General features: G+C 32.8%; 1 protein-coding gene across 1 annotated transcript in view; it reads right to left on the bottom strand.

The window, feature by feature from the left end:
• The window catches only part of LOC129957325 (potassium channel subfamily T member 2-like), a gene marked incomplete at its 5' end in the record, with an annotated part of 365,616 nt that overhangs the window by 43,042 nt on the left and 305,794 nt on the right, over positions 1 to 16,780 (bottom strand). The window contains 4 exons of the mRNA XM_056069596.1: positions 1,546 to 1,772; positions 5,790 to 5,939; positions 15,678 to 15,786; positions 15,881 to 15,989. Of these exons, the coding sequence (XP_055925571.1) occupies positions 1,546 to 1,772; positions 5,790 to 5,939; positions 15,678 to 15,786; positions 15,881 to 15,989 (595 nt within the window). The remainder of the gene's footprint in view (positions 1 to 1,545; positions 1,773 to 5,789; positions 5,940 to 15,677; positions 15,787 to 15,880; positions 15,990 to 16,780) is intronic.

Here is a 16,780-nt window from a genome sequence, read left to right as displayed (position 1 = left end):
GTGTTGTGCACCTCTTTCGATTCTATCAATTTAGTTTTTTTTAGCGACTGGATTTCTTTAGGGTACTTTAAAAATTTAGAAATGCCATCTTTAGTTTAGATTTCTACCAATTTTATTGCTACCTTCATTATAATGAAAGACTTGTTTATGCAATAGTAAATTGTTTGGAAAATCAGTCACCCTTAATACATTTTTTTTTTTTTTTTTTTTTTTTTTGCGTTTTGACAATTAGCAAAATGGAAGAGAGCAAAGAACAGTGACCGATTTAATAGAAATCACGATACCTGAAAGCACAACATTCTCTCAGTTCCAAAATAAGGCGTTAATTGCTAAATTTTATTGATAACACGAGACTACTTCATTGGCTTTCCAAAAAATCTTGCTTATTGACTACATTCAAATGAAGAAAGCTATGTCTTATGAACTTAAGGAAAGTGGGGTTCTTTGTTCTGGTCATTTAGCTATAACTTAAAAAAAAAATTGAAAATAATTCAAGGAATTACATTTTTGAATAAAATACCTTTAAAATGATATATCTTTTTGGGGTATAACTGCAAATACTATAACTGTTATGAACAATCAAATCTCTAATATGCGCTAACCTGTCTAAAATCAAATCTTGGCGTTATATCGTTTTGGCGTAAACATTTCTCTATGAAACGCTTAAAGAATGCCATATAGTCGGGGTATAGTGCAATTCTCTCTTTTCAGCGACTTTCAATTTCCTGCTTAAACTGTCTCATGCTACAGTATACAGTTACGAAGAAGACAATTTTCAACTCTAAAAACCTCAGTCTATTCAAAGGAATTGTCTAAATCATGAGTGAGGAAATACTTTATACGTACTTGAACATTGGTATAAGAGGTATTCCCAATTTTTCTCCAAAAGAAATTCAAATTTGTTGTGTCTAAAAATCCTCCTAGACAATTTATTCGCAGATACAGGATTATTCAAAATGTAGATGCAGATTTAATATATTTTATTATAACGAACGATATTATAATTAGTATCTCGAAGGTCATTCCTTAATGAAACCTCACGCCATTGACCTGAAATCTTGTCGTTATATCGTTTTCACACCATTTCCCCATGCATAGCTTAGAGTTACCTTTCTGGAAAAGACCATATAGTTTAGATAATAGATATATTAATATAAATATATTTTAATTAGTTTATAATCTTTTAAAACAATCTAGGATCAATATAGGACCAACATGTATTCGATATTCTACAATGGACTACCCTCAAGTTTAGTTATATTAACGTCCCGTTGTAAAGCAACACTAGGGCTATTTTGGGACGGACCTCGCAATTTTGAACCGCGGTCAGATGACGAGGACGACACCTGAGTTGACACCCCCTCTCTCCACATCACACCATCGGGAGGATTTGGCCCTGATAGATTTAATGTGGAACAGACTCCTTACACGAGGGTTCTTCGGTGAAATCAGGTCTCGAACCTGAAACCCTCAGGCTCACTAGCCGAGACCTTACCACCGCTGCGCGGGACTACCCTCAAAAAGATAAGAATGGCGTTCACTCACCGCCGGACTCGCTCATGTGCAGCTGCAGCGTGGACACATTTGGGCTCCTGGCCCTTCCCGCCTCTTCGTCCCCGCCCGCGGGCAGGAAGGCGCTGTTTTCCTCCTTCGTGATGTTCATGTAGAAGCAGATGTCGGAGGACTGCATGTGGTAGGAGGGGCCGGGATTCAACATGATGGGCCACGTGTCCGGGATGTCCGTCTGGACGCCGACCAAAGCCACTCCGTACCTGTACGAAATCGATAAATTCTTAATAGAGACCGTAAACAATGAAATTTTACAGTTATATCAATTGTTCATAAAAGATTCGTTCCATGTTTTACAGTCATGTCATGACTTAACTGTCAGTGTCATCATTTAATAAATCTATTTCAGCAAGTGCCATTCTTTAGCGTGTTGCGCTTTGTGAGCATTTTATCAAACTTCTGCCTAAAAGAATATAAGGCATTGTTAGACTTTCGGTTATTATAATGCGATAAAGACAGATAAACTGTTATTCGAAAATGTTTCTCAAGTTCCTTCTTAACGGCTCTGGTATCAAAAGCGCACACTCTGAATATTCAAAGGGAATTATTAAAACCTACATAAAAATCTGTACTGTATTCTTCAATAGTATTTAGTAATGATAATTAACACGATGATAAGCATATTGAATAATTTAAAAAAATTAAAATTAATCCAGTAAATCTAATAAACAAACTTACTGATCTCTATAGCAAAGTAGTTGGTCGAATAAGTTTATTTTTTGCAATAAACGTTGTGATTGCCCACTTCAAGCAATTAAGCAAATAATATCAATTGTTTGTTTGTTTCTTATGGCACTTGCCACCGACAAGCCCGCTGTTACGAAGACAGCGATTTAAGCCTGAGGGGGAACGTCTCTTATTTTTTATAGCAGCGCCAACTAGGGCCAAGAGTACGACTTTGCCACTCACGCATCATTCATTCGCTTGCACAACCCCTTTTTACAGGAGGGCGCATTCACACATCTCACAGATAGAACAACAGAAGAACAACCATGCCCAAACCGGGACTCGAACCCGGGACGCCCAGATCACGGGGAAGACGCGCTACCCCTATGCCAGGACGCCGGCAATAATATCAATAAAGTCCCCAAGAGTTGGACTCGTTCGTGTTCTGCAGTTAGCAATTTGTGTCTAGATTAGTGCCTATCGACTCGCCCATTATATTTGCAAGATGACAGCCCACGCTAAAATTATCTTTAAATCTAATAATTTTGTTTTTATAATCTCATTTGCTTACCGATAGGGCTATGATCAAAATAGAAAGCAATACAGTATTAAAAATAAGAAATGAACTGAAATAATAAGTAAGATTGGGATTGCTTCCGAAGTAGCTCCCCAAGATCATCAGAATTTGAACTGGGCACTGTTCATCGATAGATAGATAGAACGAGCGGGAGTGGTTTCTTCAAAGCTTTCTCGCATACTTTCTTATCAAGGTGAGTTTTTCTTTTAGATGTTTTTTTCCCAACCGAGTTAAGCTCAAATTTGACACGCAGGTACAATTGTAATTGCAAAACTACATATCAAATTATATAAATTTAAATCTTTATGTTTTTGAGTTATCGTGTTTCCGTACTTCTGAAAGGGCAGACCGACAGATGGTCAACCAACCTCTGTTATATTTGGCTCAAAATTTGACAGGTGTCTAACGTAAAGTATGTGTGCCGAATTCTATTCATCTAGTTCTCTTCATTTTGTCGGTATCTTGTTAACTTACATTCGAAAAGTCAGACAGGCAGATTTCCTTGCAATAGAATTTGCTCACAATTTGATAGAAATTTACAAATTTGGCATAAAGACTATATACCATATTGCATCCGTCCAACAAATTTGGTATAAAGACTATATACCATATTGCATCCGTCTAACAAATTTGATATAAAGACTATATACCATATTGCATCCGTCCAACAAATTTGGCATAAAGACTATATACCATATTGCATCCGTCCAACAAATTTGGCATAAAGACTATATACCATATTGCATCCGTCCAACAAATTTGATATAAAGACTGTATACCATATTGCATCCGTCCAACAAATTTGGCATAAAGACTATATACCATATTGCATCCGTCTAACAAATTTGGTATAAAGACTATATACCATATTGCATCCGTCTAACAAATTTGATATAAAGACTATATACCATATTGCATCCGTCCAACAAATTTGGTATAAAGACTATATACCATATTGCATCCGTCTAACAAATTTGTTGGACGGATGCAATATAAAGACTATATAGACTTTGATATAAAGACTATATACCATATTGCATCCGTCTAACAAATTTGATATAAAGACTATATACCATATTGCATCCGTCTAACAAATTTGTTATAAAGACTGTATACCATATTGCATCCGTCTAACAAATTTGGTATAAAGACTGTATACCATATTGCATCCGTCTAACAAATTTGGCATAAAGACTATATACCATATTGCATCCGTCTAACTCAAATTGCTTATGAGTTACTTTGTCACAGATAGACAGACATTTTCCAAAATGGTGCATCTCGAACTCGGAGAGTGCCAAAACATGGAGATTCGTCAAAATCTTGAGTTCGAGTTTTTCGAAGATTACAATATTTTTTCTATATTTGAATACAAGAAAGTAATAGGAAAATCAACCCATGCTTCCTTTGAAGTTAACTTTGCTGAAATATCTTAGCTATGCTTCTGGCAGTCTTGTCCAACTGATATACTTTTTCCTCATTCCTTCAAATACGCCTTTTTTCAGTTTCTCCCATTCGTTGTTTATAAGTTTTGGTTGAATAAATATACTTGTATACTATACATCTTGTAAGATCTATTTGTAATCGAATGAATTAGACGAAAGTGAAAATATTTGCAAGTGTGGTAATGGAGTAAGGCCTCGTATTTTCGTTTGAAGAATTGCCACTTCAACATTCATTAAAATTTTTAAATTACCAATACCACATGCTAATTACTTAATATGCTTGAAATGCAAACAAAAGTCACTTCTGGTTAAGAAATTAAGCATTTTTTTAGTATTTAGTAGTTTATGTTTTCTAATAAACGATTTTCACTTCTAAAATATTATGAAAATAAATTGAAACTCTAATGATCTGTTGTTGTCAATAAGGTACATACTGAAAATGCAATTAAATCAATTTACAACCTGTTCCTGACCTCCCAATATAAAGAAAGGCAAATAACAGCGCTGGAATTTCTGTTTCACAGTTAGCCGAATTATTCCTACTTGCACAAAATATTGTACGCTGTCTTCACAATGCTCAATATTTTAATTAATAATACTTTTGAGCAATATTAAATACACACAGACACACAGATTACAAAACACAGCCGATATGCACATAAGAACAATACTTACAGCTTACAGCAACACACAAATTGCGAATAGATGGAAGCAACCATAACACCACAAAGCTACAGACAGAACTCAGTAGGAAGAGAGATTTCATACAACTGCTTACAACCCTGAAACATCTGCTATTATCCTCGACTATCTACTCGCTTTAGCTGAATTTAGTACTGATTAGACTAAGAGTCTGATTACTCAGCATAGGATACGATGTTGCCTCAATACTTCTCCCTAGAACTTGGCACACGACTTAATACTCAACTTCTCACTAATCTCTTGAATTCAACTGACTACACTGCCTCAAAGTTTGCACTTCATTGACTGTTTCAACGCAGCTGGATTGCGGGTTTTTATAGTTTATGAAGCAGAGACTGAAACTTCTAGAAAAATCATCTCAGTTCGTGTCCTAATGAACCTATCACCAAAATTCCGGTCGGTTCTTGAATCTTTCATTTTGTCGCGAAATTCTTTGCCAAATGGTCACCAAAACTAGGGCTAAATCAGGGGTCATTAATCCGCCATCCGCTCAGGATCCATCAGAGCTATTTGTAAAAGTATCCTCATTGTGATGGAACAAATTGCGCTGGGAAGCAGCCCACAATCGTGAGAATATAGTGAAAGTTATTATAATAATGTTGTCGAGCGTTTTGTACTAACTGAAATCGGCAGAAGTGATCTCTGAGATACCCACGACTCGTGTTATGCTATCAAATTTATTGCGATTGAATTTGAATTATATAAGAATCTTTCTTCACTCGTTTCGAATAAGTGGATTTTCATTGCAAATTGAACTATTTAAATCCAAGGAATCTGTGCCATCATAAGTACCTTTTTTCACCAGCGAGAAACGTTGCAAGCATACTCACTTTCGGTGTGAATGGAAGGAAGCGTAAGTGAAGCTCTTTCCCTCGTATTCTCCGAAAAATCTGCTGTCGCCCAGCCGGATGTGGTAGATCTCATTCCCAGAGCACTTCCCGTACAGGCGGTGCCATTCCTCGGCGGAGGTCTGGCCTTCTCTGTAAAGAAAAAAAATCCAAACGATAATTAGCTTTCTTCTTTCTCCGATCAGCACATACAAATAAAAACAAAATAAAGATTAAAAGCAAGAATTGGTAAAATCAAATTGTGTCTCGCTATGAATTTCGGTAGACAGACGTGTTGAAATTTAGATTTTGGTTTTAGTTTAGTTATATTAACGTCCCGTTTTAAAGCAACACGTTTGGGCCGGACCTCTCCATTTAGAGCAGCGGTCAGATGACGTGGGCGACACCTGGGTTGGCAGGGCCCTCTTCAAACTTCTACACCCCACCAGTGGGCAGACGTGTTGAAAATTGATTATCGCGATGTAAGTTAACTGTCTCTTAATTTAAAAAAACAACATTAAATGAGCTAGAAATGGCATTTATTTCACCAATAACAACAAGCATCCATTAAACGACATCAAAATATTATTTTCTTCAAATTTTTATTTTCTGTCTCAGATGTACAAGCCTGTTCAAATTCATCTTAATCAACTCTTGGGGTTCTATTATTCTGAATTATACAAAATTTTAGTTGCCTTTCATTAAATGAAAACAAATTAGATATCAAAAATTGGAACCAGAAGAAGCAGATTTCCTGTTATTGTGTCTTTAGCGCGAATTTTTGTGGGCAATTTTTGTACAAATAAAATTTTAATATTTGAGTGGATAGATAACAATAAATATTTCAGATCATGCAATTGCCATATAATAAAAAAAAAAAAATTAAAAATATAAATATGTGTGAATATAAACAGAGAGAACTGTTTTCATGTCATACGAGGCATTTTAAGAAGTCTCAAGGCCAGAATTCAATTCAGAATAATATTCAATTTCGATATAGTGTTTACGTCCTACTTCGAAGAAGCAAAAAGACTATTTTGATACTAACCTCAAAATTTTGAACCATGATTAAATAAAAAGAAAGACACATGAACTGGCAACTTCTTAGAAACTTCTGCTCTACTCCGACGAGATTATACTTTGCTTTCAACAGATTTAATCTGGTGGTTCTTGGATGGTATCCGGTTTCGAATCCAAGACTTTACCACCAGGTTATCATGTGCTTAGAATTATCAGGGAGTGAAATCAGACTAGCAAGAAAACCTAATGACATAAGGGTGGATCACTCATTTTTTTGTAGATGAAATCAGGCTAGCAAGAACACCGAGTGAAAAAGGGGCCGATCACTCGTTGTCAATTTATCCCTAGTTTGCGGTTTATAGCAGAAAATCGGAAGTGTGTTTTAGATACATTTTTCCGAACAAATTGAAAGAAAATTTTGGCACAGAAGTATATTTGGTCACAAAATCAAATACTAAATTTTATATTGTTACGAAATTTCCGGGGTTCGTTTGGATAGTAGGAGTTAATATGGTGTGGAGAACACTCAATCAGCAGGCGGCAGTAGAAAATAAAACAGCGACGTTTATTTACACGAAGACACACAGGACAGCACAAAGACGACAACTATATAAAGCACAGAAGACGATTATCTTCAGCCGAGACATGCAGCATACCACAGTATACACAGCAGCTCTACTCCGTCGCTGCTCCGCTAGTCTCTGGAAGACGAATTCTTCACCGTCGCTTCCGACTACACTTCGACTCTACTGGTCCACCATTCGACTCACCACCGCCCGGCAGCTGCGGGTGCTTCCTTATATAGGTCTCAGGAGGCGGGGCTAGAAGCCTCTCAACCAATCAGGAACGTTCGAGGCGTATCTCCGTTCCAACTGGAGGGATCGGGAAAATTCTCGATGTTTCGGGTATAATCTATTTAGGCGCCAAAGTAGCCAAATTCGTCGCCAAGTGGCCAAATGGTCGCCAAGCTCCGGGACCTCCCATGGAACCAACTATGCTGGAAAGCCGCATCAAGGATTCGTAACAATATATATAGATCATTTCGTTTTTGAGTTATCGCGCCTACATGTTTCTGAATGTACAGACAGACAGACGGTGAACTCCTTGTTGGATATGGTTCAAAATTTGAAAGGTGTCTGTACTAAAAACATTAAATCTGCTAACCGAATTTCATCCATTTAGTTGTCTTCCTTTTGTAGATGTATAGTTATATTCGATCAGCCGGACAGACAGACTTCCACTTAATGGAAACCAAATCTTTGAAATGAATATTCTGCTGGATAGGAGATCATTTTTAATTTTTCTTTATCTGAAGTATACAAAGAGAAAGTACTGTAATCGTCAAAAAAAATCATCATAAAGATGTTTTGACATCTTATTCGTTTAGCTAAAAGCTTTTTTCAGTTATCTTTGTCACACATTGACAAATAATTTACAAAAATATATTTTTCGAACAAAGGGAGATCCAAAACTTAAACGATTCGCCAAAATATCCAATTTAACTATATTGTCGATAACAATACTTTATCTATAATTCACATACAAAAAAATAAAAATGCTTTTTTTTTTCGAACTTAGAAAAACTTAAAATATTTCGATTTATCAACAACTCGAAGTTAAATTTTTTTCACTGCTGCATTTTTTTTTTTTTTGACAATTCGTATACTTGAAGCTAACGGTGGTCCTCTTGACAACAGATATTTGTATTCTAATTATTTAATGCAAAACATTATCCAAAATGTAATCAAAAACGTTACATATTTCATTTGATCCCTAAGGTGTATGTACACACTTGAAACTTCGAAAATCGTTCAAAATATCGAATATTTTTTTATTGCTTAATAATGTTCTCTGATCCTTTAGCTTTCAAACAATACCAAGATGTTGTTAATATTCGAAATATTTCTCGAGTTATAATTATTTTTCTTCAGGTGCTTTCATTAAAAACTCTAGTTACGGTGTTTTTAAAACTGATTTTATGAAGAATGATATTTTTGCACTCTGTTGCTTCATTCAAACAATCATAACTCAACCAGAAATGAACCAAATACAGTTATTTATACATCAAAATAATATGTATGAAATAACGGATGTTTTGTGCCTCCATCAAAGTTATATTTATAGAAATACATTTTTAATAGCTGTTTAAAAGTTAAAACGACAGAAAAAATCTAGCTTTTTCTATTTATCGTTGATGAAAAAATTATTTAAAAAAAACTATACATTTTTATAACTTTTTTGAGGCAGACAATATGAAGACTCATATTAGGCATCATTTCCAACTAGAAATGTGTGTCCATACAAATTAGAATTTAAGATATCATGTTTCAAAAAATAGGCTCATTAGCTCATTAAATATTATTTAATTAATTAATAATTAGCGTAATATGGTTTCTTCTGACTGAAACGAGTTTAAACCTACATTAATAACCTACTGTGAAAAAACTGGATTTTTAAAGTAAAAATTAAAAAAAAATCTTCAAGTGTGTACGTTTACCTACTATATGAAAATTTTTAAAGTTTAAAAACATTATAGCATTGATACTCCATTTTTCTTTACTTTCATTTCAATCTGTTGAAAGAAAATGAAACTGAGCAAAAATATATCATACTGAAGAATCGAGCTTTAAAAATATTTCAAAATTCTCCAAAAATAAACAAGCAGACGGTGCTGTAAGCAGAACCGAAAGTCTGAAAGAAGTGTCATTTTTCGGTAAATACTGTTCAGATGCTTGAGTAATCCTCCCTGTCACGAAACGTATTTCTTAGATGTGTTTATGTGGGGAGGGGCTGATAACCGTGTTATCGAAACATGACTGAAATATTAAATAAATTTTCTGCAGTTCAATTCAAAATTGTGTTAATATACGCACATGATGGGAAAATCTAGAGATGTACTGTATAAAAGAGATCTAAGAATATCGATACAGGAAATTCATTTTTTAACCAAATTTCGTTCAATCACTGCTTTGATTAATTAAAAAATTAATGGATTCCAAATTTTCAATAGAATGTATTAGGTGCTTGCATGTCTTTTAATCAGCGACATCTATTGGTAAACATATGCAATTTATCTATACAAACGACAACGGGTTTCTTTCTTTCGCCACAGAATATCCCCGAACTTGGAATCTCTAGGATTCCCTGTCGGTTGAAAGGATATACGTGGGAGTATTTATTAAGATAAAAGAAATACAGTACACTCCCGATTATCCGCGGAATTGGGTGGCGCGGTCGCCGCGGATAACAAAAATCGCGGATAATCCGAAAAAAGCTAAAAACGGGTATAGCAAAAGAGAAAACAGTCATTCCAACTTTGAAAAATCTTTTTATGTACAATGAAACGTAAAATAAACAGCAGGAAATGTTTAACTAACGCTTAATATTTTAGTATATCACTCAAAACTAACCTAAAATGCATTTTGTTAATGAAAACAGAAAAGTGCTTTGTATTTACGAGAGGCGTCAAGGATACACAGAAAAATGAATACATATGTACTGTTTTAATACTGTAATGTATTATGTAATTACAAAAGCATAACTGTAAAACTGCACCTTTTTGAAAAAAAATCAGTCAAAAAAAAAAAAAAAAAACTTTGTGCGGCAGGCGCGGATAATCCGCACCGCGAATAACCCGCCCGCGGATAATCGGGAGTCTACTGTACTCCGATTGTCTTTGTACACATGAAAAGACAAAAAAAAATCAATATACACAAAAAAAGACATAAAATATCATCAATACACATAAAAAGTAACTATATGCAATATTATAATGATGAGGGAGGTGTTCGGTGGGGAGTATGAGTAGATGAAATCTATTGAAGGTAATATATTCTGGAGAAGAGCTTGGTTGAGAAATGAAACGAAAATTTATACTGGGCTTGGGTCTGGAGAAATCAATTCCTCGTTCTCTTGTAGGAACCGCACGACAGCGGGTTTGGGTTTTACCAATTTACTATTACTTTATTGTTATCATTTTGAAAGTGTTCCATTTAGTATTATTGGGTTACTCAGTGTATAAAGACCCTAATCATGGAACGCTCCAAATTGCGTTTTCGACATTGATTGCTTTTTTGTGTGTTTGATTTGAAGAAATCTGCTGCCGAAGCCCATCAGCCACTTTTAGAAACTCATGGTGAGGCTGTTCCGTCATATCCCGATGGTCGGTTTTGGTTTCAACGACTTAAGAGCGGTGATTTCGATGTAAATGACAAAGAACGGCCCGAGAATCAAGAAAATTCCAAGATAGTCAATTGCAAGACATATTGGACGAAAATGGGAGAAAGTTGTAGAAAATGATGAGAATTATTTTTATTGATGTATATTGTATCAATTTTTCTCAGTAAATACTTTTTTAAAATGAAAAAATGATAAAAAATACACGCAAGCACCTAATAGAAGTAACACCCATATATCTCAGGAAGAATAATCTCCTCTTTCCAGCATTCTTTATGAAATATGTCAACATTTTATTAAATTTTAATGAAAAGAAGTAGAATAACACAGATCAATAAATTTCAATGAATATTTAAGCAGTCAAAATTTAGAAAAACTTCATGCCGATTAAATGAGTATCATTAAAATTTTTTGAAAATTAACTTTGAGTTAAGATAATGTTTTAGATTTTTGTTCACAAAATACGCCATAATTTAACTGACATTTTAATATCTCCTAAGTATACATAGTGATCTATGATTCAATTTTGCAGTTCAAAATTCCGTAGTGTTACGCAGAGTGCTAAGAGAACACACGGCATATATTCGCCTTTGTTATTAATCTTAACAAGATTCATTGTGACTACCCATATAAGTATGTTCTACATTTCTTCCCCAACAATTGGGCTGAATTCAACAAAACTTTGCACAGTTATTAACCCTTTACACTCGAGCGTTTTATCTCTGTCACCATTCAAGATTGTGCATCATTTTGATATTTTATTTATTTACTAGCCGCCTTTGGCGACCAGCCGGTTCGCCAATCTTAATGCTCATTAAAATTTTAATAATTAACTATTTTATGTCATTCCTACTTTAATAGCTTCTTCACTAAATTATTTTAAAACTTCAAATTTCAATTCACTCAGAATATTACAAAGACCTTCAGTCATAACGTAATCTGTATCTCGCCAATTTTCTGTTAGCTCCCGTAGAATTTATGCTTCAAATTAAAGTGGAAAGGATTAATCTTCAATTAATATAATAATATTTTTTACTGAAACAAGGCATTTTTTTTGTAATATTATTATTGAAAACAGAGTTACTGAGCATTTAAACCTTATGGGCACTAAAGAATATCTTTCTTAATTTATGTAATATCACAAGAATTTGTCAACAAAATTTTCTCAGATACATCATGAACAGATCGATTAATTAACAATGTTTCATTTTAAATGCATCAAACACTAAAAAAATAAACAGAATCATTTAAAATAATCGGTCGAAAACAGGTTAAAAAAATTACTTAAAAAACGATGAACTTAAACTAACATAAATACAATTTAATTACAAAAGCATACAACTAACCTGAAAATAATTTAAATCGAGTCCTCTTCCGTTGAAATGTAAACAATCAGAATACAATGCGCATGCGTGAATTTTCAACGCCAGTTACGGTAACGCAAATGCGTGAATTTTTCTACGACAGTTGGGGTAAAGCTATGTGGATTAAAATTTTTTAATTTCCTTTAATCTGCTTTATTTTAATTCAAAAGTACTTCAGAATGAATCTGAAAGATCGATTCATTAACAATGTTTCATTTTAAATGCATACAACATTAAGAAAATAAACAGAATCGTTTGAAATAATCTGCCGAAAAATGTTAGCCCTAGCCTCATTGCTGTTGGAAAAAAAAAAAAAAACTGAAGCCTTACTTATTTGGTGGCGGGGAAAATGAAATGACTTTTTGGTGGGAAGGTTAGTTTTTAATTAATAATTAAAATTCTAATTAAAATTTCAAAAAAACGGACCCCAGGTGCACATTCCAGATCTCCAAGGTATACACGTACCAAATTTGGTAGCTGTAGGTCAAATGGTCTTTTCTGTAGAGCGCCAACACACACACATTGAGCTTTATATATAAGTATAGATTAACGATTGTTAAAAATACCAATAGAATGTTGAAAAGATGTAGATTCCTTTTTCAGGGAAACTCAACTTAAAACAGTTCATATATTAATTTTTTGATGTAATAAATAAGTCCATGTATTAAGTGAATAATTACGCATCGAATTATATTTCCGAGTGTAAAGGGTTGAATAAGATACGGGAAATAAGGCCATCAATTTTTCAAAATACAAAGATTAATTGAATATTCAATTAATTAGTAATTAAGCAACATTTTGCCTGTTTTACACTTTGATCTATCCTACTACTATTTTTTTCAATTTTTATTTTAAAATATTTTTCTAACAATACTTTGTTTTGTTTTAAAATTGTGACTTAACCATGTTTTGAGAGTTTAAAGCCATTCGCTTAACCTTTCTTATCTTCAATATCTGTGAACAAAATTTGCAATACTGACATAGCAAATATTAATAATAAGAACATTAATAACTTGTGGGAAAAAATAGCAAATGTCGTATTCCAAAAACCTTCTAGTTGAATTGATATTGTAATTTTAAATAAAAATAAATTTCAGATGACATAAAAGCTTCGTATATTACAATATTTTATACAAAAGTTGATTATATGTTAAAGTTATTATATATGAAAGGATTTTTAAGGTTGAAAAGTCACTTTTTTTGTGAAAATAAGAATTTGTTTTATTTAATATTCTTAATGTTCAAACAATTTTTTTTATAAAATCATTTGAATTTTGTCTCCAAGTCCATTTTTGAGAAATTGCACTGAATTTTATAATTGCAATCTATGCATTTTAAAGCTGTTTTGCATCCTTAAATGACATTTTCTGAAATTCTTATCTTTCGCAAAATTGTCTTATGAAAAACCACATAAATTAAAATTTTATACATATTTTTTGTTCAAATTTGATTTAATAACTTTTCAATAAGTTCTGCAGTTCGTGAATTAGAGAATAAATAATGAATTGATTTAAAAATGTTTAGTTGCTTTAACAATTCACAATAAAAGATTGAAAATTGTGTTTTGTTTATCCGTCGAAACCCACTATTTAAAGAATAAATAGAAATACTTTTTAATTCAGGAGTTAAGTAATACAACTTAAGCTGCCTTTGGCAACCCACTAGTTCCCCAAGATTTTTTAGGTTTAGGTTCCCCAAGACTATTTTAGGTTTTAAATGATTAATGAAGAATATATTTGTTAAAATTCTCTTCGTTATTTGTTACGAACTGAAAAACATGAACTCCGTTGAATCAATTTAGAGCAAATTAAAAATAATATATATTATAAATAACAGCAGAAGTGAAAATCCTATTATGAGTTAATGATTCGCAAAATCGCGCGACTGAATGTTTTGATGGATCAGATTGAATTCAAATATAACATTAAAAAAATATTGTGCATCAAACTGAATTAAACGATATTGTTAATATTTAGAAATAAAAATTATATCTATTTAAAGAAATCCATTTGATTTCCCTAATTCTTTGAATCTCAAAATGATATAAAGGGAATTTTTCAAAGATAATTATTGTGGTAGATATGAACATCAATTTTAACAATTCAATGATTATCCATTTGCTAACGGTTAAACCTATTTTTGCAGTTGATTAAACTTTCTGTTTGAAACTTATTTCTTGGCTTTCTTTCCCCGGGATCCTAGCACAGCCCATCACTTGGCGTCTTTTTGAATTCTCGCCAAATGATCGATAACGTCGCCAATGTGGCAACCTAGACGGATTATGGAGGATAACTGTCTAGAATCTTATATTATTATTATTTAATTATCTTATATTAATTAATTTATCTTATATTATTATTATTATTATTTATAAGTGTTAATTTAAAATATATATATTTTTATTATTTCTGGCCTTCAAGTATCGTTTTTTAATTGAAAAATAATAATAATAACAAATATTCAATTAGTTGTCAACTTGGCGAGATTTCAAATAAGTCGCCAAGAGGTGGGCCCATCTAGGATTGACTGTTTTGTAGACATGGCGAATCCTTTTCAAAACATTTAATAATATTTTGCAATTCCATCAATTGACTAAGCGAAGTGCTCAATTCAATGCAGTTGTAAATCTATTGAATGAAGCAGTCTAAATTTCGTATGATATTTTGTTTACATTTGACTGTTGCCAGTCGACAATAAGTAATAAGAGCGGTTTCTGTGCCATGTAAGATAGCGTTTTTTGTATATAGGTATTTTTTAAATTATCTGCACAATTTTAAGCACATCATTCGATATTTTATATATATATATATATATATATATATCTAAACTGAAAGACTTTTGCTTTACACCTCTTTTTAACCAAAAAACGCCTTTTTCCCAAATTTTTTACAAAGATTTTTGTAATTTTACAGATTTAGTTTGGTTTCATGCGTGTTTTGCATATATTCGAAAATATAACTATTTTAACCCTTTAAAGGTCCATTTTTTTCTAGTCATATTATGTTAAAACATTTTTAGGCTTGAAATGAAAATAAGAAAAGGGATTCATTTAGCTTATTAGATAAATTTAATTTGATTCATTCATTAATTTGGTTAATAATTAAGTAGCAAACCAAGACAGGATTTTGTGTGAGATAAAGAACTGAAGCATCTAAGTTTCTGACTTACTAAAAAAATGTGTCAGAACTTATGCCAACCTACATAATTTCATACAAAGATTGATAAATTTGGTGGGATGCATACTTCCCGCGGCCTTAGAAAGGGTTAAAGTAACTATTGGTAAACAATAACACAAAGTTGTTCATCAAAAAATCCTGAAGGTCATACTTACTGTCCCCTTGATGTGTGCAGCAGCAGCGTGACGAGGGTGGAGGTGCCGGGGCAAAGGCAGTTGTTGGCCAGCAGCGCGTACTTGAATTCGTCCTCACACACAACGTGCTCTGGGCAACAAAGAAAGCAAAGGAGGTTTAAATTTGAAAAGGAACGTTCGCTCCAAAAAAAGAAAGCAGCATTAGAGTAGCTGATCGCTCTTACCAGCAAATGCAACGTGCACTTTATTTTCAGGACGGAAGATCTGCACGTACTGAGGAACGTTAGGAGCGAAATCACGAACTGCCCACGACCTTAGAATGGTGTGCTCGTCCTGGAAAAGAACAGAGTGGATGGTTATTTTCGATTGGTGGAACACATTCAAGTTGTGTTCACTATAAAAGAATTTCCTTAATCGTCCGATGACAGAGGGCCATTTTTTCAAGTTTGAAGCAGAATTACTGCAATGAAATTTTAATTTATTTGTTCTACACTTTTTCGGAAAGTAGTCGAATTCAGAACAACTTTTTCTGATAAATTTTTAAACGAACATTTGGGAATGATTGAAGCAAAGCTATTTTATATGACAGAAAAGTTCTTAGAAGATGAATTTGAATCTGAGAAATTTGAATTTCTTACTGTCACATAAAAATACACTAAGGAATCCATGTATAATATAATAAAGAAAATTTCAATACATTATATAAGGAAGCAATTTTAATAAGTTTACTTACTTTTTAATATGATTAATTATTTATTTTATTGTTTCGCTGTGCTTATAATATCAGATAATATTAACATATCTAAAATCTTTAAAATTCAAATGAATGTATCTTGTAAATAACTAAAAAAGCATTTAATGATATGCATTAATATTTTTAAGTGGAGTAACCATTTTGAAAAACCACACTTTCGCATTTCTTCTTTCTTGAATTTGTATTACAGAAAATATAGCATTTTAAGGTAGGTGGCTTTATTAGAAAGTCGGTTTGTGCTGAAAATATTGGCTACTTATTTTTTATTTAATATTCTGAAATTTTTAAAACGTTTTTCATATAAAACCGTTTAAATTAATTTTTTATATAATTTTGTGCTAAGTTGCATTCATTTTTTATTTATATAATT

The sequence above is a fragment of the Argiope bruennichi genome, chromosome 11 (genome assembly GCF_947563725.1).
Source record: "Argiope bruennichi chromosome 11, qqArgBrue1.1, whole genome shotgun sequence".
In the NCBI taxonomy this organism is placed as follows: domain Eukaryota; kingdom Metazoa; phylum Arthropoda; class Arachnida; order Araneae; family Araneidae; genus Argiope; species Argiope bruennichi.
This window is presented reverse-complemented; position numbering and strand designations above follow the sequence as displayed.